Genomic DNA, 23,991 nt, shown 5'->3' with positions numbered 1-23,991 from the left:
ATAAAGAGATGCTGAAAAGCAAGTTCATGGAAACATCGTCGGGTCTGCCGTGATATGTTTACAATGGGACTTCTGCTCCTGAACCTCTGCGCACAGCGTCTGCAAATCGGGGCTGTACAAGTCACTTTCATCTTTACGCAGGACTGTAAGCTGTCATCTGTGAGGCGTGAGCGGTGTTTGTCTTTAACATAGTTCACGGTGGAGAATGGCTGGATCCAAAGATCCATAATTGGCCTACCTGGGGTTGAAAGTCTTGATAAATGCACGGCGTTTCGGCGGGTATATCGGTTTCCGCGAGTTTGACTCTTATTTTGAGCGATGAAAAAAATAATAGAATATAAATTTATTTTTATATTTATAGAACTACAAGGTAAAAAAGAACTAACATAAAAATAAAAATACACATCAGCTAAATACTTCTAATTTATTTTCCCAAACCACGCGGAGCCGCACTGTAAGGACTAAAGAGCCGCATGCGGCTCCGGAGCCGCAGGTTGCCGACCCCTGCCCCAGGTAGTGCTCAGGCACCTGTGCTTTTAACTTCTTACTTGATAAGTCCCCTTTTTGCAGGTTACTTTTTTTCTATCATCTATTTCACAATTTCGTATGACATTAATGTCAAATTAGAAGCATATGAAGGCCAACAATTATATTTTTATAATTCTGCTAGATCACACAAGCCACATATCCTCTTTTGATTTTTGCTGTCAGCCATATGCCTGCATGCCATCAGAGCACCCTGAGGAACAGCATGATGTCTCTGACCTGCTATTACCCTGCGAAAGCAAGGTTATGATAGCGTTTGGCCAGCAAATATTCAGATGTCAGAAACACCTGCTCGGCATATCCATCTAGAGTCATTCATATCAACTTGCATGGAAGTGACGTTAATCTTACAGATTTGTCATCGTATTTATTGGTTATAGGTGCAGTCAAAAGAGGTCAAAGTTTGTGTGCGAGTCCGTGCGACATCAGTACCAGTATGTTGTGTGTGTGTGTGTGTCAGACCTGCTACAGAGGGAAAAAGTAGCGTGTATAATTATTTCTCAAATACTTTGCACATTTAGTTAGCTCCAAGAGTGTTTGCCTTAAATATTATTTTAATACATATCTAATCCTTAATTATGATGTGTAATATTTATTTAATATGTAGCACAACAGCAAGAAAGAACAGGTTAAGAAAACAGAAATAAAGATAACTACAGCAGGGCAGCAGCTCTCTTCTGTCCTGGATCAGACCATGCAGCAGTGAAGTCGATGAGGGAGATCAATAAATAAGTATGTAAGCAGGTAAAACCTGTGCTATTGTGTGCAGATTTGTTTTAATATACAAATTCTTATGTGACCTGTTTTTGGCTTTAGCACTTCCACACTCTTTAAAATGTTTTTTTTCCAAATTTTTGGATGGACTGCTGTTTTTCCTTAGCAGGATGTTTAAGGGCACTTAATTGCACTTTTGTATACACCAACCCATTCAGATGTGTTATAAAACTGGAATGTGTTAAACAGCAGAGAACCAGTATATTTCACTTACTGCTGTTTGTGGTTCAGCTCTGCCTCCTTGTTCACCAGGTCCTGCTTGAGATTGGCTAGCATCTCCACGGAGACGTCCACCTGCCGAGAAAGCTCCGAGGCCTTGTCCTCCAGGTCTTGTTTCTCCTGGCTCAGCCGTTCACTCTCCAGCTTGGCCCGCTCCAACTCTGAGCTCTTCCTCTCCAGCTCCGCCTGAAGACGGCCTACACGGGCCGCTATTTTCTGCTCCACCTACAGTCGAGGAGAAAATTTTACCCCCCTGTGTAAAATTTAAAGTGTTTTTTTTTTCCAAGAATTTCTAAGCATACTAGTTTTCTTTAGAAAATCAGATCAGAGAACGAAATCATGAAAAAGCATGCCAAAAACAAAAGAAGTCCGTTTACACTGGAGAAAAAAAACTTGTTGCAAGAGATGGATATACAAAGTTATCGCAGTGTACCAAAATGTCAATAATTGGAGTGAGAATTATCAAGAGTTACACAGTACAGAACAAGCATTGCAGAGGTAGAAAGTGAAAGAGTTTGAAGACTGGTTAAAAAAAAAAATACAGTGTCTAAAGACCCCAGATCAACTTCCATAACACTAGTGAATGACTTAGCCAAGTCAGGAATTATAGTCTCAAAGAAGGCAATCACTAGAACCCTGCACAGGAATGGACTGTGAGGTTGCAGACCAAGAAAAACTTCACTTCTGCAGAAGAGACACTTTCAAGCCAGACAGAAATATACTAATTACATACTACTTATGCATATTGGAAGTGCATCCTCTGGTCAGAAGAAAAGAAACTAAAGCTCTTTGGCCGGGGAGATGCTGCTTATGTTTGGAGAAAGAAGGGAGAGGCGTGCAACCCGAAGAACACTGTCCCCTCAGTGAAGCACGGTGGTGGGAGTATAATGCTGTGGGGATGCTCAAGCTCATCAAGGTAAGAGGAATCATGAAGAAAGAAGGAAATGTGAAGAAGTAGACTATTAGAAAATTAGTGAAAAAACAGCTAATGTCCAAGGACCACTTAAAAAATTCCAAGAAAGTCTGGCTCCTTGGAAGCAAAATATAGAGAAATGAGAGGTGAGTTGTTGCACAGGACTGTTTATGGACACAATTTCCTGATAAAGTTTATTCTGACTCTGTTAGCTTAGTGTATTTACCTCTTCAGACAGCTTCTCCAGCCTCTCATCCAGCTCCAGCCGTTCAAACGCCCGCGCCTTCAGCCTGGCCAGGCCTTCCTCATACGCTGCTTCGACTGCACTGGCTGCTACATTAGCTGCCACCGCTACAGCTGTGCTGGGGTTTCCATGGGGACCCGGATCTGTGGATGTCATGGCTTTTTTCATAAAAATCTCCCCCAGGGGAAACTCCACATTGGGAATATACCGGGCTGCAGTGTTGGAGTTGGCTGGGGTCAAACTCAGGTCGTCTGCACAAGGAAGCTCACGGCAAGGAAAGCGCCGCTCCTTTAAAGCTGAAGGCCGAAGTGGCTCAAAGGGGTCGTTGTTATTGGCGGGTGCGAGCAGAGCTCCCTCAGCCACTAGGGGCAGCAGAGCAGCAGCGTCACATACACTGTTGGATTTGGAGAGGACGTAAAGGGTCTCGTACGTGTGGTTGTACTCCAGGTGGGCACGCAACGACGACAGGCTTCGGAAGCGCTTGTGCTCCCCGCAGCGAGGACAGCGGTATGGCAGGTCCAAAGATGCCATTCCGTGCAGTAACTGCCGGAGGAGGGGGGGGCGCTCACGCAGCACAACGGTAGCGCCAGTCTGAGGGCACTGAGCTCGAGCACCTGACAGATCCTCTCATGGTGAGAACAGGGCAACTACTGGACATCAGCAGGAGAGAAGAGCCAGGTCAGTCACATGACCGCACTGGGTGGCAACATTCAGCTGGTCGTCTCATTTCATCTGCCATGGTTGCCTTTCCTAAGGTCCTAAAGAGAGGACGAAAATACAAGTTAAAGTTTGTTGGTTTCATACAAGTATAATTCTAACATATACTGAGATAAAGTCACTCAAAGGCAAAAATCAAGTCAACTAAATAGATGCCAAGAAGCAGAGGACAAAGCTAAAGCTAAACCACCTGCCAAAATATACAAGGGAAAAAAAACAACGTGCCTTTTCCAGCAACACTACACGGCTTTTCCCTGCGACAGGGCCACATAAAACTCCCATTTGACAAAAAAAACAAACAACATTTTATTTACAATAGAGAAATGAACACAAATCAGTTGTTTAATCTGAGACATGAAAAATACTGGCTCATTTTGAATTTGATGATAGCAACACATCTCTAGGAAGACAGGGATGGGGTAACAAAAGTAGGTGACGCTAAAAAGAAACAGCTGGAGGAAATTTTGCAAGTAATTAGGTTAACTGGCAACAGGTCAGTAACATGACAGAGCATCTTTTCTCAGCAGCAGAAGTGGGCTGAGATATAAAATACTATGTCTATATGAAGAAGAATTTTAATATCTCATCATCTACAGTACGTAATACAAACAACAGACTGAGAGAATCTGGAGAAATCTCTGTGCACAAAGCAGGCTTGAAAATCACATATTGGATGTCTGTGATCTTTGGGCCCTCACGTGGCACTGCATTAACAATACGCATGATTCTGTCATGGAAATCATTGCATGGGATGAGCAAGACTTCCAGAAGCCACCATCTGTGAACACAGTTCACTGTGCCACTCACAAACGCAGGCAAAATCAAAGAAGAAGCTATGTGTGAACATGATTTATCTTCTGCGTTTAAAGCAGGCAAAGTGGAAACGTTTTCTGTGGTCAGACAATTCAAAACCTCAAATTCTTTTTTAGAAAACATGGATGCTATGTCCTCCAGACCAAAGAAGACAGAGATCATCTAGTTAACAGTGCTCAGTTCAAAAGCATCTCTGGAGATATGAGGAGCATCGGTGTTTATGAAATTGGCAGCCTAAACATCTGGAAAGGTGCCATCAGTGCTTTAAGGTATACACAGGTTTTACAGCAACATACACTCCCATCCAGACAACATCACTTTCAGGGAAGGCCTTGTATATTTTAGAGAGAAGATGTTAAACTACATACTGCATCTATTACAACAGCATGACTTTATAATAGAAGAACCCGGGTGCTGAAATGGCCTGCCTGCAGTCCAGATCTTTCACTGAAAGCAGAAAACATTTGGAGAATCTTAAAATTTAAAGAAAATACCACAAAGAAGACCCAGGACTGTTGAGCAGCTAGATTTTAATGTCCTAATGTGAATAAAATATGGGGTTATGAGATCTGCAAAACATTACATTCTGTTTTTATTTATATTTTACCCAACTTCTCTGGAATTGGGGTTGAAAATCCTGGTTATTGTTACATTTAGCTAATCTTTATTACAATATTAGAGAACAGTTTTCCTAATGTCCTCACCACAGGCCTCTCAATATTTACTACTCCAGCTGTCTGATCACTGAAGAAATCAAAGCCTGTCTCTCTCAGCTGGACTCATAATCCATGAGTTTAGCCGTCAAGAAACCTGAAACCTTTACTTCACCAAGGATTAAAAAGCAAGCTCTTGCACTTGTACTCGGGGAATGGTGGGGAAATGGAAATGGAAATGGATCCATTAGTGAGAGTGCTTATTAGTGCCAAGGTCATTTTCCAGTCTTAGTCTAAGAGGTCAGACTGGATAAGGCTAAATCCTTTACAAAGGGATCTGGTAACCCACAGTAGTAAAGAAAAAAACCCTGATATCTGTTTTCAGAGTAACGGCCCTCATAGATAATGAAGACAAGAAGAGAACATGTAAATGCATAGCAAAACTTTTCCTTGGATGCATTTCTGGGTAAAAAAAAACAAAACAAAAAACAAACACAGTTGCATTCAGAAACTGAAGTTAACTTAAGATATTCAAAATTATTTTTTGATTACTTTTTCCCATTTGCTATTCAGATGCAGAGCTATGTGGGTCACTGCAAGAACAGTGAATTAGTTTTTTTTTTTATTCAATTACCCAGAACTTGAAGCCCCTGATGAAATAAAAATTCAGCACACCATCCTTTTCTGGTTTCCCTGAATCAGCTTCTCTAATTACTGTAAAGCTCAGTGTTCTGCTCAAGTCTTAGACACAAGTGCACTGACAAACAATACTGAGTTCTTCACTCTGAGCCTACACAGCTACTAAATAATATCTGTAGCAAGGTCTCATTTAGAGTCAAGTCCTGCTGTGATTCATTGTCTTAATAAGAAATTCAATAAACTCATGTTCTTGGATGTATTTGTTTGCTACATTTTATTTTATAAAACTTGTTTAAAAAAACAGTGCTTAAGACTTCAGTCACATAGAGCCTAGCAACCACCAGTTGCTAGGAAAAAATTAATATTCCCTGAGCAGTTGGTGAGTAGCTGCTGAAGGTTGCCAACAGTCACTGCGGTTGCTAAAGTCAGGCCAGGGATCCCCTGGTAACCACCGGTTAACTTCCACTCTTTGATTTGCTGCTTTCTGTTGCTAGGTGAAACTCCTCACAAAGAGGTATGCAGTGTTGTACTAAAAACCTCCTCACGACTGCAGACTGCCACAATCACCCACAAATATGCACAGAAATCAGCAACTTGAAAAAGTGCGACAGAAAACCAGAAACAGACCGTTTGCAATCAAAGTCAAAGGTGCACCTTTTAAAACATGGGCGAGGGAACTCCAGGCCTCGAGGGCCAGTTTCCTGCAGGTTTTAGACGTATCCTTGATCCAACACAGCTGATTCAAATTGCTAAATTACCTCCTCAACATGTCTTGAAGTTCTCAAGAGACCTGGTAATGAACTAATTGATTCAGGTGTGTTGGCTCAGGGTGATATCTAAAGCCTGCAGGACACTGGCCCTTGAGGCCTGGAGTTGCCCACCCCTGTTTTAAAACATGTCAGTTTCACCAGTATGGCACACCCTTTACTTTGACAGCAATCACTTCTTATTTTGCTAAGTTTTACAATCGCTATATGGTTAGTCAGTGAGCATTTGCAGACAAGCTGGCATCTTCCATGCAAATCACAGGCAAACACAACAACCTACGAGCAAGCAAAGCAATCAAAAGGTTTTTTTGATCCCTCTCTGTGATCAATTTACAACTGCCAGTAGCCACTCGTCAACCAGTCAGAAATACATTTTTTCCTAGCAACCAGAGATAACCAGGGTCTCTAGACCCCTGTGACTGAAGCCTAAGCCTGATGCTTCCTTACATATAAAAGAATTATTCCCAGCTTTTTCAATTTAAGACTGTTTAAAAGGATCTGTATCAGACTGCTGCATCCCATTTGCTGCTGCACTGAACGCCACTCCCCTCAGCCACACAAAGCCCACTGGAGACACGGCGGTAGGCGATGCATTTTTCGGTCACACTTTCCAAATCATTACCAATCTGTAAATTTGCAGTCTAGAAATAAACCAGTCATAGTTCCAATCCCAATCATTACAGAGCATATCTTTATTAGGAGTTGTGCTCATCCAAAGGTGAACATTTCCAGGCAGACTGCGATTTATAAATATTATATTGTCTATTGTGTGTTGGTGTTTTTGGCTTTAGTGTGTACTCATGTGTGTACTTTTAGTAACGATCCTGAGGAATCTCCATAAATCACACCCAAGGGTATTTTTTAGGAAATGTTTCCCTATTGACAAGAAAATCAAACTAGCATCATTACATGTGGAATTTATTAATGGTATCAGTTTAAATACTGGGTAGTGTATTATCTGCATTTTCAACATAGCACAAGCTACTTTCTACTATAAGGCAAGAACCATTTTACAATGACTGTAGAGTAGTGTTTCAAAGCCATAGAAAGCTCATGCTTGAAGCAGGGATTGTTTTACCAGGTAGTTCCCACCAAACCAGCCTGTTCTCATTCCCAGGAGTCACGTACTTCCAGTCTGTCAAAGGCAGTGGGGTCTCACAGATTTGACAATGTGTCCTCTGGGACTGGTGCCATAACACAGTCGTTATGCATCAAGAGGCACATTTTAACCCAAACCACAATCTTTTCCTAAACCTTGCCAAGTAGTTTTTAGCTCCTAAATCTAACTAACAAGTGAGAGTAAAAACCAACACTGGCACTTGAACTGGAACCAACTCTCAGAGATCTCCTATCTCTCAGAAACTTCTACAACAGCTATTAATGAGTGAAGCAGCAGGCACTGGAAGCACAATCACAAATCCCAGATGCAGACCATTCTTCACAGTGGGCTCATACACTGGAAATCCCCATAAGTCGCACAGACTGTTATTAGACGTCTGGTAAGGCTGGATCAGGGAGTGTACTGGCAACGCGTCCCCATTTATTAAAGGAGGAGGATTTCACAGACACAGTCACTGCACTGCAGTGAGCAGGCATTCCCATCTGCTTAAAATTACTCAGTGAGGTATTTAAACAGGCAGGAAAAGGAAGGAAGCGAAGCTGCTTTTAGCCACATGTCACATCCTGTCAGTGGAGCTCAGCTGAAACATTGAAAAGAAATGCATTTAATTTTCTTTATTGTGGAGTACTGAATAGCAGACATTAGAAATACAAAATAGAAACTATTGGGAAGATAATGTATGATTTACTTTACTTCATATGCACAGAAAGCATATTCAGGCCTCAATAAATGGACATCATTGAAGAAACACAGTCGCCTTATGACATCAAACAGAGTAAAGATATAAAAATGTATTTGTTTGCTTTAAAGTAGGTGGTAGCAGTTCAGATTTTAACTCATCAGCTCCACTTCAGTGACCATCAGTAACAACAAAAAGCCATCGGTCCCATCAGATCAGCTATCCCATCTGCCTCAAACATTTTGCAACCTTTAACTGCCAACTGAAAGGCTGTGTGGCCAAACACAGATCAGCTTTACAAGCTGTCCTTTAAAAGTAGAAGCACTAGAAATGTTAGGGAACGCTTTATGATAGCTTACGTTCTCGTAACTGCACTGATCACATCTGCAAAAACCTCAAAGCTACAATTGTATTTCAGTACTATTTTGGGATTCGAGCATATTCAGAATGGCTCCATAATAATGATCCCACAGAGAAGCCACGCAGAGAGTGCATTACTCAGCATCAAGCAGCACAGTAAGCTTGTGTACGGTATTTACAACAATCATATTTACAGTCATACTTGCACAAAATCTTTGGTTTTACCCTCACAAAGGGTAGAGAGACACAGACAGATCACACATCCTAAACAGCAATTAATTCCTAATAAAAGTTAATAATGTAGAAATTTTTTTTAAAAAACCTGCCGATATGTAAATGTGGTTAAATTCATCTTATTATTGTGCATTTAGACAGTTCATTAAACAGTTGAGTTAAAAGCAAAGGCTCCAAGCCTAAATGTACTTCCAGAAGGGTTAGTTTTCACAACTATATTACCGGCCGCTTCATTAGTTATTGATAGTTATGGTCACTGATAGCTCAGGCACAGTGCGGTGGCCTGCTGCTGTGTCCCATCTGCTTCAAGGTTTGACAGATTGTGCATTCAGAAATGCTACATACCTTGAGTAGAATGGCACTATACCAAGTCCAGTCCATTTACCATTTATATTATAAATATATATTTCGATTCAACAGTCACTTCAAGGCACTTTATACTGTAAGGCCTTGAGACTACAATAAACAGAGAGAAAACCCCAAAAGTCAGACAATGATCAATCACTTGGTGACAGTGGGAAGGAAAAACTCATCATTTCCACAAGCTTATGCAGCGTCACAACATTTGAGAGAGTCGCTCAATTTTTATAAATTAAATTCTTTGAGTTGGTGACTTTTCTTTTGGCCAGGCATTGTATTTACAGTTTACTTAGTCAAATATAATAAGTTCTAATTAGAACTCACAGTTATTCCATATTTACAGTACATAATAATGTACAAATATCAGTAAAAAAATCAATTCAAGTTACAACCAACACTGGTGCGATGGGACCACAAATATACCCTTTACTGGCAGTTTTGCATTTCTTTATTGAGTAATTCAAATGAAGAGATTTAATGAAAAGCTACTTTTTAAAGGGCTTTTTGCTGGGAAACAGTAACAATCTCATTGTTAAACCCACAGAAGCTTTCAGACAGTCAAACAAGACGCAAAATAAGTCCAGTCAACAATCTATAAACCTATGACCTATTTGAGTGTAAGAGGGAGGACTTCATTTTGTGGTCCTGTACAACAAGGTCAAAGACTGAAAGTTATGGTATTAGGCATAAATAACTCTTTATTCATTGCTGTTTGCATTGGGGTGGTAATCTGAAGTCAGGGTTTGTTTAAAAGTGAAACGTGGTCTACCCTCCCACGGGGATTCTGCACATCAAGCAAGATGTCAAAGGTGAAAAGAGTCCAATTCAAAGAGAAGATAGAGATAGATATAAAGATATAGAAAAGTAATAATAAAGAATAAGAAATCTATCAGGACACACAGAGGTGTGAGGGTGAGTGAGAACAGGGCAGATAGAGGGAGTGAAAGTGTTTCTCAGCAGAAGAGGCGATAACAGGTTTTAATACTGAACTAATCTGCAGACTAGAGAGAAAAGCAACCGGGAGGTGTCAGTTTTGAGCTTTGTCAATCATTTCTTATGTTCCTGTAATGCTTAACCAGCCGGTATATTCAAATTCTTTGATCAAAACGGGATATTTTGAATATTATTTTGTTATCCATGAATTTTCAAATTCATATTTTACACGAAAAGAAAAAAATATTAAAGCAGAACATAATTTTTTTGATAAAAATGTCAAATTAAATTTATTTAATTAAATTCCTGAATACAAAATAAAATGCATTAGTGGCTGAATGTTATCCTTGATTCATTTCTGACCACTGTGCTCAAATTTGGATATAAAACCATGAATTCAACTGTTATTTTCCTAATAAATAAAACAATTATTTTTAGTTTTAAACACATTTTCAGTATAAATTTTTACGTGACATAAAAATGTCATATCGTGATATTATTGCTATAGCAACACCAGGTGTTTACATCCTATAGTGCACACAAGCTCGGGCATGTCTGAGAGAGCTGCAAGAGCCACGTGTCAGCCTTGTGTGACAATTTAGTATCTAAGAATAGAGCTGCTTTAACAACCTCCAACAAGACAAAGTACTTATATATGCAAGAAAACTTGCTGTTAAAGGTGGAAACAACAAACCTGTTTCACCACTTGAGGCAAAGAATACATCATCAAGTATAACCAGGCTAAAAAGGAGAAGATAACATCTCAGGTATCATTATTGCAGGTTTTCTTGAAATATCGAGATATAATTTTGAGGCTATGTTGTCCATACTTATTCCAATGTGTTTTCATATTATCCTTTACTTGAATGATCTTCTTTTAACTATCTATCATGCTTTAAGTGGGTTCCATGTGGCTAATTAACATATCATTACATAAGCAAATTTTTCTAATGATGATGATTATGATAAGCAATAATTATTGTAACCACTTATTTTTATGTTTAGGGAAGAGCAACCTGGATTATTTTCTGTAGCTACAATTTCAATGTTCACATCCTTGTAGTTACGCAATTCAGGGCTGTGGTTGGACTGGATGTGATCCCAGTTGTCATGGGACGAGAGGTGGGCATACTCTGGGCCCATCTTTTGAAAGGATAACACAGAGGGATTTGTTTAAACCAACAGCCAATTGGAACCACTAATTACCCTAACACACTAGTTGCTGGACTGCGTGAGGAAGCCGGAGGGAACCCACGCAGGCTAGCTGATGGATTCAAACCCAGGATTTTCTTGCTGTGAGATGACAGTGGTACCAAATGCACAACCATACAGCCAAACAGTTGCTGTGAGCACTAAGAGACATGTAAGTACTTCTTTGAAATGACAGATCTTTAAGGACACAACAACTTGAAGGATTAGTCTTTGCTAATTAATATAAAACAGATGAAGTGAGCCTGAAAGGTAAAGCTAACAAAAGAAGTTGCTAAATAATGAAATATAAACTAGCAATGAATTAGCCTTCTACAAGATAACCAGGTTGACCTAAGTAGTGTTAGGTGAACTCTAACTTTTTGGAGCTACACCCAAATTTCTCTGCAGCATTTCCCCCTTGCTCAAAATGTATTTTTTGGTAGCGAGTGTAATCACTACAATTTACCAGGGTTCCCTAAATGCCTCACATGCAGGCAATCGGTAGCTGTCGTGTCAAATGTCTAGAACCTCAATGCTGCTGAAAAGATAAAGAGCAGACATGCATGCATTTGTTTAGAGAGATAACAAATGTTAATGCTATTTTTCAAAATCTAACAGTAATTGAACAGGAGGAGATAATTGCTGAAAATAGTCAAGATTGGCTCAACCATCTCTGCCACTGACGAGACCTGAGAAACAAAGAAACTGATTGGCATCAGCTGCTGCATTCAGGCCTCACAATAATTGCCTTATTCACATCAGCAAATCGTTTCTAAGCAGGTGTACACACTTCTCACTCTGCTCTATCCAAAGCCACAACATCCTGTTTATGTGCTATATTTTTGTTATTGTTGATCAAGCTCAGGTTTAAACACCCGTTTATGTGTTTATTACTGAGGATACTATTAATGCTCATTATGGTCCTTGTAAGTGATTTTAAGAGTCTCTGACTGAACTGTGTTTAGCGTAGCTGGAGTTTCAAACTCCTGCTTGAGGACAATGAACACCGCTGCAGCGACTGCAACAGAAAGCTCAATCTCTGCACCGTGTGCATAAATCATGAGCTGGCCCTCAGGCTGCATTAATGATATGCCTATTAAAGGTTCAGCTCTAAAGGATAAACGCCAAATGATGGTCTGAATTCATTTATAAATAATAAAAGCGACCAGTCACAAGCGAAATACCCCCTCAGTCTCGCAGTCTTTGTTTCACAGGCTGTCACTGGGGTTCTATCACGCAGTCACTTCAGATTTATTTCTGCGTGCTCGTGCTCGCCGACAAAGATTTGTTTTGCTCGGAGGTGTGAGGAGGAGAATGACTCAAGGTGTATCACAGCCTTCATGCCAGTCCTCTGCAAAGCATCGCTTGGAGATGCTGTAGCGCTGAGCTCAAACTTGTGCAAGCCTCTCGGAGAGGTGCGACACGATCATCCTCCTCGACCCACGCTTTAACAATGGAGCCGTTATCCCTGCTGGTATTTCTCCTTTGGAAAATGTGCTCCTCCAACTACAGTTAATACCATGATAAAAACGCAGAGCAAAATAAACAAAGTGCGACAAAATGTTTCACATCACCCCGCCCCAGTGCTCTGCGTGGCTTCCAGTTGTATCAAGAATAATTAAAGGGGACACAGATGAGGATCCTTCAGAGTTTTGACACATTACAGTACACTATAGGCTCCTTTATAAACTTAATGAGAGCTTTAGTGAAAGCTCCTAAAGCCTTTTGGGTTACATGACTACATCAAAGTATGTTAGCCCTGAGTAAGCCATGGCACTCCCCTGACAGGACAACCTCATAGCCGTGGGCCTATTACCTGACAACAAAGGACAAGCATATATATATATATATATATATATATATATATATATATATATATATATACACACACACACATACATATATATACACACACATATACACACACTCCTCTAAAGATCTGTGCAAACTTAGAAAACTGATCAGTTTTTAAGCAATAATGCCAAAAAGGCTCTGTCAGCATCTCCTCAAATGTAAATATTCAAAACATTCCTGATTTTCAATTACCAAAAAACTAAAAACAAATAACCACTTAACTATAAAACGCTGTAGTTCACACAAAACCAAATAATTTTTATGTGATTTTGTGAATAAATATTTCTGTATTTCTGATGACTGGTAAAGAAACTACGCATCAGATTGCATTAATAAAGGAAAATCATTTATAGTAGTACTCCTGTGATGGAATAATACCACTTTGCTTGAAGTTCCTTGTGCGTTTACTACAGTGCACACAAAAAAAGTGGTAAGGAAATGTAATAAAGCTTAACAGATGTGTTCAGTATTAAGATTTTGACACATCAGTCCTTTTTACAACTGAAGGATTGGATGTATTAATCAGAACTTTTCTTCTGGCATTTGGGCAGTTGCCCACTTTACTCTGATGAGCATCGAGCTCGGGACAGGACAAGGCTGCGACAGCCTCTCGCCGATCTGAGCTTATGGACAGACTCATCCTCTGGCTCGCCGCTGTCTGCTATTGATCCAGACAGCTGTTCACTGAAGCAATTACATTCAAGTATACATGTACATACAAGCATGCCAAGAGGATGTTGTTAGGCACCCTAACGCCACAAGTCCATGCTCATTATGTGGGCAAATCTGTGCACTGTACAAATTCAATACTGACAATATAGGCGCATTTGTATTCTGCTTGTTCGTTTCCCCGGAAAATAGAGGGTTTTTACAATAATGTGGGTATGCTAATGAGGGAATATACAAAAACGAATTTTTTCTGCAAATTTCTTAACAGTTAATAAGATCAATTTATACGTCATATGCTTTTTTTCAGCAATTAGTTCATTTAAACAGCTGCCTATGCAGATAACACATCTGTCACCTCCACTCAGGGATGTTAGATTCCTGCTTTCTCTCCACTGCGCATCTTCTCTAAAGACTACAGCAAGCTTCTTACTGTATGTTTGCACATTAAGCCCCTCCATGCCTGCCTAAACAATAATGGGGATGAAGCTCCTATAGAGGACGTGAGGAGGAAATGATGCAGAAAATGGCCTCTGTGATTTGTGGCTGCATTTTGACTGTCTCTGAAGTCCTCTTATACTCATTAATCCTGGGCTTGTGGTGGCATAACATGCAAGTTGCAGGTGAAGAAGTGAGGGTTAAATATTTAAATAGTGTTCATAACATTTTTAGATATCACTTTTTGATGTTTTAAGTTTAAAAACCTTAAAACAATAAATGAAGATAAGTAAATATGGCACAAGAATCATTTCTACATTAGGGTCAATACAGTCGTTGATAGTCACAAGCCATCAGAAATGCTTAAATGCTCTGGGACAGAGCCATGAGTCTGATATTCGATCTGTACTTGATGGCCAGACAAGTACTTTGTCCAGCAATGCAACTTCAACTCCAGTGTTTACAACACTCTCAGTGCTGTCTGTAGCATGCGTAGCAGGATATATGGTCCTGTGAAAAACTGCTTCAATAGGAATTAATCAAATGCACTTGTATGACCACCTCTATGAAAGTAGATGTTTTGGCAGTTTGCTGGTCTGGAGCATACAGGTGTGTGTGTGTGTTAACAAAAGGCCAATCTTCCCAGGAATGGAAATCCCAGGAAATTCACCCAAAGGTCAGACCATGAGTGCTCAGAGAAACTGCAAGAAACCCAAGAGCTACATCTTAGACTCTAACAGGAATCAGAATGTCAAATGTTAAAGTTCATGATAGCACAATTAGAGAAAGACTGAACAAATATGGCTTGTTTGGTAGCTTACCAGGGGAAAGCCTATTCTCTCTAAGTGTCTTGCAGCACTGCTTAGGCGGTGCATTTAACAAAAACAGAGCATATCAGCACTGCTGGCACCATGTTGGACGGGTGATGATTTGGTCTTGCTTTGCAACCATAGGACCTGGACACTTTGCAGTCATTGAGTCGACCATGAACTCCTCTGTATACCAAAGTATTCTTGAGTCAAATGTAAGGCTATCTGCCCAACAGCTAAAGTTTGGCCCAATCTGGGTCACGCAACCGGACAATGATCCCAAGCACAGCAGCACATCTACGACAGACTGGCTGAAAAAGAAAAGAATTTAAATGTTGCAATGACCCGGTTAATGTCCAGACCTCAAGACAATTGAAAAGCCCTGGCAAGATCTTAAAAGAGTCGAACTGAAGCAACACTGTAAGGAAGAGCAGGCCAAAAATCCCCCACAATGATGTGAAAGTCTGATAATGTCATACAGAAAACAGTTGGCAGGCTGTACATCTGCAGAAATAAATAAAAATAACTAAATAATCTACGTTAAATTCTAGAAATAAAGTACATAACAAAACACAGCCAGGAGAACATAATGAGCTCCAGCACCAAAAAAAAAGCTGATGGCTGCTACTCCAAAAAACTAGCAGAAATGCCAAAATCTTACTTTGTTTATGTCTTTAGCACCAAAACACCTATTTAACTAAATTTGTTCTTTCTCATTATTAAAACATCTCAGTTTGACTAAAGCAGATGTCACCAAGACAGCCCCAGCAAACACTTGTTTATTTCCCTTACAAGAAGCTACTTCATTCAGCTTTACGTCACATTTTTCAGTTTGTTGCTCATAGTGACTCTGTCCCACCAGTGGGACCCCACCCCTCAGTTTGAGAACTGCATACTGAAAGGATGCAGATTAAAATCTTTGGGAAAACAGCAAAGACGGTGGCAGAAGTGTAACTTCTGTAGTAGTTCGGGGACCTTTTTAAAAACTTTGATGAAACTTGGGGCAAAGTCAATGAACATTTTTAAGCAGGTTTTACCTGGACATGTACACTTTTAATGTCCAAATAATCAATGAGATTTAAGTTAAGATAATTTAAGTTTAGATAATCCTTCAAACTGATACTGATAACCGGCTATGCTATAAACTGACATACTGTCTGCACAAGCATGTTGTATATAACTGCATTGCAGATAAAGGACACAGCTCTTCCTTAAATATAATGAGCACTCACAGGCCCTGACAGCTCTGTTTGCAAAAGAGTTCAATCTACTTCCACCCTGTACAAACTCAGCTCTAATCTTGCAGCCATCCCTCTTTTTTCAGCATGACTGCCCCAACTTTTGTCACATCAGATTTCTACAAACACAGCAGCAACATAAAGGCTAAGGCCCACTGACTCTGAGATTTCTCCAGCTCTGTAGTCATATGACAGTTTCCCAAACTCTAGCAGCATGCTGCCTTAAGAGCTGAGGGTACATCAGGGGAGTTTGAGGAGTCCTTCGGGTATATTATTATTATTAGACCATGCATATAGAGTCATGACTTCCTTTGACACTTTCCTCTTGAATCCAAGTGTGCTCAGAGGAACAGCACAAATCTGTGCAGTGAACACAACACTGTATAGGCTATAAGGGGGGGAAACATGCAGATTTATGCTCAAGCTGTGTGAGCACATTCAATAAGCAAACACATGCAACTTATAACAGACAGCATCCTAATATTTCTACATACAACCTGTCCAGTTCCTACAGGCCAAGGCCGGCCAAAGTCTCAGAGCGATCCCTGAAAAGCTGCATGTAGCTGTCGCCTGACAGCCGCCAGCGACGTGACAGCAACCACTGGATCATCCGGCGCTGACGATCTTTGATCCTCACATTTTGCACCGCACATAGATCAACCACAAGCAGCCGATCAAGTGGGTGTGGACGAGCAGCACCACCAAATGTTATCTCACAGCCACGAACGCCTCTGCAAGCGCGCACACATATACACACAAGCCTAGGCCCGGAGTCCAGCTTAATTCACACCGATGCTCGTGACAGCAGCCGTGCACAACGGGGAGGGGACAACCTGGCGTGTACCCGATTTTCTCCTGTGTTTTCACGGCAGCACTGGCTCCTTGCTGGACCCGGACTCCCGACGTTGCATAAAATTCGTTGCACGGGAAGAGCGGAGCGGCAGCAGTGAAGCGACAAAGCATGCACACACACACACGCTGACACAAACGTGATCGGAAGACAGAGGGATGTTGGAAAAAGCAAAAGAAACGTGCGGTCTCACTCACCTCCTAATCTTCTCCCCATTTTTCTCCCCCTCCTGCTCCAATCAAGGGACCGCTCCAGCCTTCAGTGACGTCACGCAGCCCGTCTCTGCAGCAGAGAGCAGCAGCAGGCCTGCAGAGGACGAGCAGGGAGGAGAGGAAGAGGGAGGAGAGAAGGAGAAAGAGAGAGGGGGGAGAGGAGCAGATGCAAAAATGTGAATCATTAAGAAAAAAAAAGCCCTTCTGTCCTCAGGATAGAGAGAAGATATTGTACCAACTCAGGCTGTGGAGGTGGAAATTGATTAGACATCATATTCATCCAGCTCAGCAGCTCACCATCACAAACTGAAAAGACAGTTTTGTCCTACCAGCTGCCTGTTTGCCTATTAATTAACATCAAGTAAACATGGGTGAGGTAACATCTCTGTCATCCAGGCAGCATGTTCACGTGTCTTTGGTCAGAAGAAGACGGAAAGGGTCTTTTAATTCAACATATGCTGAGATATATTTCTCCCATACTGGTTTCTCTTCATTGGCTTCCTGTGAAATCCAGAATCAGATTTAAAATTATTCTCCTCACATACGAGGTCTTGAATAATCAGGCTCCCTCTTATGTTAAAGACCTCATAGTACCGCATCACCCCAGTGGAGCACTTCGCTTACTTGTAGTTCCTAGGATACTTAAAAGTAAAATGGGAGACATTTTACAGGTTTTCAGAAACCAGCTCCTAGTTTGGATTCAGATGATAGACACCCTCTCTACTTTTAAGACTAGGCTTAAAACATTTATTTCTGATCAAGCATACTGGTAGGGCTGGATCAGGTGACCCTAAATCCTCCTTAATCAGGCTGGAATAGGTCTAGTCTGCTAGAGGCTTCCCATGATGCATTGAGGTTCTTCACTCACCTTTTTCACTCTGTGTGTTTATACACCACTCAGCATTTAATAATTAGTTATTATCCATCTTTGGCTCTTTTCTACAGCACGTCTGCCTCTCTCCCTTCAACCCCAACTGTACTTGGCAGATCACCGCTCCTCTCTGAGTCTGGTTCTATAAGAAGTTTGAAGGTAGTTTTTCCTTCCCACTGTCGCCAAGTCCTTTCTGATAGGGTTGACTAATGATAAATCTAACAGTATTTTGTTTGTTGCCAATCATTAGTCAGTCCACATAACAATTAATTATCAGCTGTTTTGATAACTGCTTCTCAATTCAGTTCAACTCAATACATTTATATAGCGCTTCTTATATTGCTCTATGAGCAAGAATTTGGCGACAGTGGGAAGGAAAAACACCCTTTTAACTGAAAAAACCTCCAACATTTGAAGAGGCAGCCATCTGCCGTGACTGGTTGTTTTATTGTTTTGTTCTCTTTTTTTACACAATTCTGCATCACCCAGATGTCAACACAGGTCCCAAAAAGTGCCAGTAAATTAATAACAGCTAATTTCTTTGAGTTTTTATAGAATAAAAGTATACGTGTTTAAGTTCACCTGCGATATAAAAAATTGAAGATGCTTGGTTTCAAAGATCATCTATACAGTTTTAGAGCAAAACACATCATTTGTAACAGTTTCAGACAAGATGTGTATCTCCACCTGATAAATGTATCAGTGGCAATGTGTTTAAAGTTAGGAATTAGGATTCATGCAAGCTAGAGACAGAATCTGTGAGAAATACAATTTATCAATTCAATTAGGATAATGTGAATTCAAATAATATGACTAATGGATAATTTTGGTACATTTTCTTTGAGAGATTTAGAGACGGAACACAAGGATTTTGGATGGGCTACAGCCCGGTGATACTGGAATAACTGGAACAATGGTTAAAAAAGTCACACAAGTATTTCTTAGACATGCTTTATAGATGTAACGACTAAGGGCAGCTAGTTCAAAGATTTAGGGACTGTTCATGTTTAAGTGAATGCATTAAATTTACAGTGTAGTAACAGTTATTGCAGCTATGATGTGTTTGTCCTCCATTGTTGTTAATTTATGATGGGATAGCTGGTGTGTTTATGGCTCAAGGTGGTGTTGAGTTTGGTTAGTGACTGGCCAGCACGAGCCCCACACCGCCATGGTAATCAGTCACTTCTGGCTATTGTTCCCATTTAGCATATTAATGCTAATAAAACTGTGTTACTGGGACAGAGTAGTGTATAGATCACAGGAATAACAACTGGAGACTGAGATCTTTGTATCATGATTATTTCATCCATTTGGATTTGCCACCATTTCTCTGCAGCTGTCTTCCCAACCATCTCAAGGATTTCACAAAAACTCAAAAAGATTGTGTCACAAACAGTCTGTCTCAGGATCTGAGGGACTTGCTTAATGCAGTTCACCATTCACTGGCTTTTGTTTTAGCTTTGATCATAACTTTTATGATAAAGATTCGATTTATTTTCTTTAAAATTATGTCAAGGTTTTCACAAAACACTCTGCTTCTTGTTAGGTTTTTGTTTTTATTTATTTTTTTTATCTTTTTGGCTGTGCTGTTTTAATCTTGCTGAGATACATGTTGGGCTGCATGTGGACAGCAGCACGCAGAACTAAACTTGGCAGATTTCACTTTCTTTTGTGCTCATTTCTCCAACTCTGATGGTTTCTTGCTGTTCACTACAGGCAGTCATGGTAAACAAATCACATTTTTTATGGGTGGTTCTTTGATAACACAGAGTTAAAGAATGTTCTGGACCTTTGAGTGCAGCGTGTTTGTGTGTGTGTTATAATGGGGGTCATAACTCTTCTGCTAATCATACAGTAGGCTTCTTTGTGGTGACAGAAAAGAGAAAAAAAATAATACACAAGCAAAAATCAGATTCCAGGGATTTATTCAGCAGCTGATGTTTGTCCCATGCTTCACAGCCTGTGGCTGTATTCTGTACTAATGGTTTAGAAGTAGCAGTCTGCAAACATGAATTTGTCTTTGTCATCCACACGTTATAGCTTTTCTTTTACTTTGCATGCGTTGCTTATATACATTTGATACAAAGACACAAGCATCCATCTTGATTTTGACTGGTTCTCCTACAGAACAGGACTCACTCAGTAACATTAACAACCAGAAGTGCTAAAACTGTCTTTGTGGACACTCACTGGCCAGTGTATTAGGGACATTTTGGTGTGTTTTGCTGCTGGAAGCAACCATCTGAAGTTAGGTACACAGGATGGGCACGCTCAGCAACAATACTCAGGTAGGCTGTGGCATTTAAGAAAATATCCCCCACACCACTACACCACCACCAGCCAGAACTGCTCATACAAGGCAGGATGGATCCATGTTTTTATGTTGTTTACATGAATTCTGACCCTACCATCTGAATTTTGCAGCAGAAGCTGAGACTCATCAGACCACGTAATGTATTTCCAGTCTTTTTATTTCCCGGTTTAAGTGAAACTCTGTTAATTGTTATGATCTTTTGCATATCTTGGTTGTAATGAGTGGTTGTTTGAGTTAATTTTGCCTTACCATCAGCTGGAAGCAGGTCTGTCCATTCTTCTCTGACCTCTGACATCAACGAAGCATTTTCTCACTGGATATTGTTGCTTTTCTCTCGTTTTCTTTTCCTCTGTTAACCCTCGAGGCGAAAAATGGCAGTAGACCAGCAGTTTCTGAAAAAAATCAGACCAGACCATCTGGCCAACAGTCACGCCATGTTCAAATTCACTTAAATCACCTTTCTTCTTTCAACACGTGCCTATACGCCTGAATGCACGGAGTTGGCTAATTAAATATTTGGGTTAACGAAGAGTTGACCAGTTATATGTAATAAAATGGCCGGTGAAAGAGAATAGTACTTTCCACAGAAATGGAGGTATCATTACACAGATTTAAATCAGTGTAAAGCAAACAATGATGTTTTCATCCAGTCGGTGCTACAATAATAAAAGATGTTGTGTTTTAAAGGCTGTGAAATACTAAATCTCACGCTGTTGTAACTCTGTGTTCCTGATATTAAACACATAATCACACAATGATGCAAATTGATCCACTTGAATGATATCATTCAGTGTTTGCATGAATATGTGTTATTCGAGGCACATGCAAACACACTCTTTCTGATAATAGCTGACTAAAAGGGTGCATTTAATTAAAGGAGGTCATTAAAACCTCAGCATCAACTCAATCAATATCCTTTTGGTGTGGAAGAGGCTGAATGCCTCTTTATGTGGGGAAATTTTCAGCTTTCACAAGCTGAGCTCCAGCTTGTGAAAGCTGAAGCTCAGCTCTGCAGCTTGCAGACCTCAGAGTGAATGCACTGCCTGGTGTTTTGATTTGATTTCACTGTAGCTTAAAATGAACACAGCCACAACCAGAGGTGCTCTTATGTGTTTGCGCCTGTACACTTGACTGTGAGAGAGAGAAGACTTTAGCAGTGACTGAACGTGACGCACACAGCACATGTATTCACACAAACAGACACGATATAGTGCAAAGTCAGTACGTGAATATATTTCAATCTTAACATTAACATGTAACAGAGAGAGAGAGAGAGAGAGAGATGCATAAGGTCCATTCAGGAACTTAAGCACCACTCCCTGGTGAAAGATGAGAAATGCACTATGTGCAGGCTGAGAATACAATGAAATTAAAGACAATATATTTTTAAATATACTGCATCTAAATAAAACTGATAGACTATCGGAAATACATTTTTTGTTTAAAAAGCAGTTTGTTCTGGACATTTTTTTAAAATTCAGATGTCATTTTTTTTGGTGACAGACACTGAAATGGTGGTGTATCATACAATCTCAAAGTTATCATCAAAATGAAAAAAATGTAAAGATTCACAAACAAAAAAGAGAAAGAATCTTTTCACCTTTAAAAACAGAAAAATAAAACTTTTATTGTGGGGTCTGATGAGGAGTAACTTGCTTTTATTCGACATTGATTTACTGAATGTGGAACCACTATGTAAATATATATAGATATGTAAGTACAGTGATTGATGAAAGCCTTCTGACTTTTTTTTTATTGACTGGTATTTTTCACTCTCTGTGGTTAATAATAACAAACTCAATACTATTATAAACATAGGCAGAAGCATTTCAAGTCACCCAACTTATGAGACGTGGCAAAGGGACAACACATACACCTTACATCTTGTGCTCAGAGGTCTTTGATACCTTGTAGCATACCTCTGCTAAACAGTTAATATATATGATGGTATGTTGGTACGTTATGGTGTAACATGGTTGCAATGAGTTTTTGTGGTAGCTGTAGTTATGATATCTTTACCGTTTTGATTTTCTCATTGTTGCAATAAGGCACAAATGGAAATTCCAAAAGAATGATAACAAATTTAATCTAATATGATCTAATATACACTCACTGGTCATTTCATCAGGCTCACCTGATCAGCTGTTCATTAATGCAAATTTCTAACCAGCAAATCGCATGGCAGCAACTCAGTCCATTTAGACACGTGTCTGAATGTGGCATGGCTGTTCATGGTATTTCAGAAACTGCTGATCTGCTGGGATTTTCCCACACAAGCATCTCTATGGTTTACAGAGAATGGTCTGAAAAAGAGATTATATCTAGTGAGCGTCAGTTCTCTGAGAGAAAATGCTTTGTTGATGCCCGAGGTGAGAGAACGACCAAACTACTTTAAGCTGAAGGCAACAGTAACTCAAACAACCCACTCATTGCAAACCAGGTATGCATCTCTGAATGCAGATGAGCAGCAGAAAACCACACTGGGTGCCACTCCTGTCACAAACAAGAAACCGAGACTACCATTTCCATGGGCTCATCAACATCAGACTATAGATTAGAAAAATGTTATCTGGCCTAACGACCAAACGACCTAAACACCAAATCGTGGATCCATTCTTTGCCTTGTATCAATGGTTCAAGATGCTGGTGGTGGGAGACATTTGGCACATGTTTGACCCCCAGAGTACCAACTGAGCATCTTCTGATGGCTGCTTCCAGCAGGATAGCACACCATTTCCAAAGCTTAAATCATCTCAAACTGGTTTGTTAAACATGAAAACTGGTTCACTGTAGTCATATAGCCGCCACAGTCATTGGCATTAATGGATGTACAGTTAAAAGAAAATCTGGAGCAACTGTGTGATGCTGTCATATCAATATGGACCAGAATCTCTGAGGAATATTTCCAGCACCTTGTTGAATCTGTGCCATGAAAAATTAAGGCAAAAGGTACATCTAAGAGTGTCCATTAGTGTAAATATACCAACTACTGTAATGTATAACACATGAATTAATATTGAAAAGCAAAGGCTCTAACCTTTTTTGATGTCTTTTGTCTTTTCACTAATTTCAATTTGAATTTGGCCCACTCAACTTTGGATTATTCTGAGCAAGCATGCAGAACATTAAAGTGTCAAATGGGCCATAATTCAACACTTTCCCGCAACTGTCAAATTATTCATGCCAAATGTTAACATTTCCCTCACCAGTCTTTCTCGCTGACTTTCTCAGTATAACTCGAAGGAGATCAAAGCCTAGTGAATTCTCTGTGGCCAGTAAAAATGCACTTTTAAAGCTGATGTTACAGCAATGAATAGACAGAAACACAGCGCAGAAATGTGGTCATTGTTGAATTGATATGTCACGAATGGAATATTTAAGATTATTATCATTGATGTGCTCCTCTGCAGTATGACAGCGACCCATAGGAGTCACGGTAACAGAGATCTATCTGTAGTTATGAAAGAATGAAGGTGTCTGCACCACATTATGTGGCCCCTGAACGTAAATTTTCAAAGGTGCTCGGATATAAAGCTAAAACAATCAGCTTACTCTTTATGTCATATGTGGGTGCATA

The 23,991-nt window shown here is 40.1% G+C and overlaps 1 protein-coding gene across 1 annotated transcript in view; it reads right to left on the bottom strand.

The window, feature by feature from the left end:
* Positions 1 to 3,227, bottom strand: part of fbxo41 (F-box protein 41) — a 51,381-nt gene extending 48,154 nt beyond the window's left edge. Inside the window, exons 1-2 of the mRNA XM_085355867.1 lie at positions 2,679 to 3,227; positions 1,535 to 1,764 (exon numbers count right to left, since the gene is read on the bottom strand). Of these exons, the coding sequence (XP_085211993.1) occupies positions 1,535 to 1,764; positions 2,679 to 3,227 (779 nt within the window). The remainder of the gene's footprint in view (positions 1 to 1,534; positions 1,765 to 2,678) is intronic.
* Positions 3,228 to 23,991: the final 20,764 nt, after the last annotated feature.

Source organism: Diplotaxodon limnothrissa, linkage group LG6 (assembly GCF_057381915.1).
Source record: "Diplotaxodon limnothrissa isolate DT_005_m linkage group LG6, D_limnothrissa_male_GT1.1, whole genome shotgun sequence".
Lineage (NCBI taxonomy): Eukaryota > Metazoa > Chordata > Actinopteri > Cichliformes > Cichlidae > Diplotaxodon > Diplotaxodon limnothrissa.
Note: the sequence above shows the minus strand (reverse complement) of the source record. Positions and strands in the feature narration are given on the sequence as shown.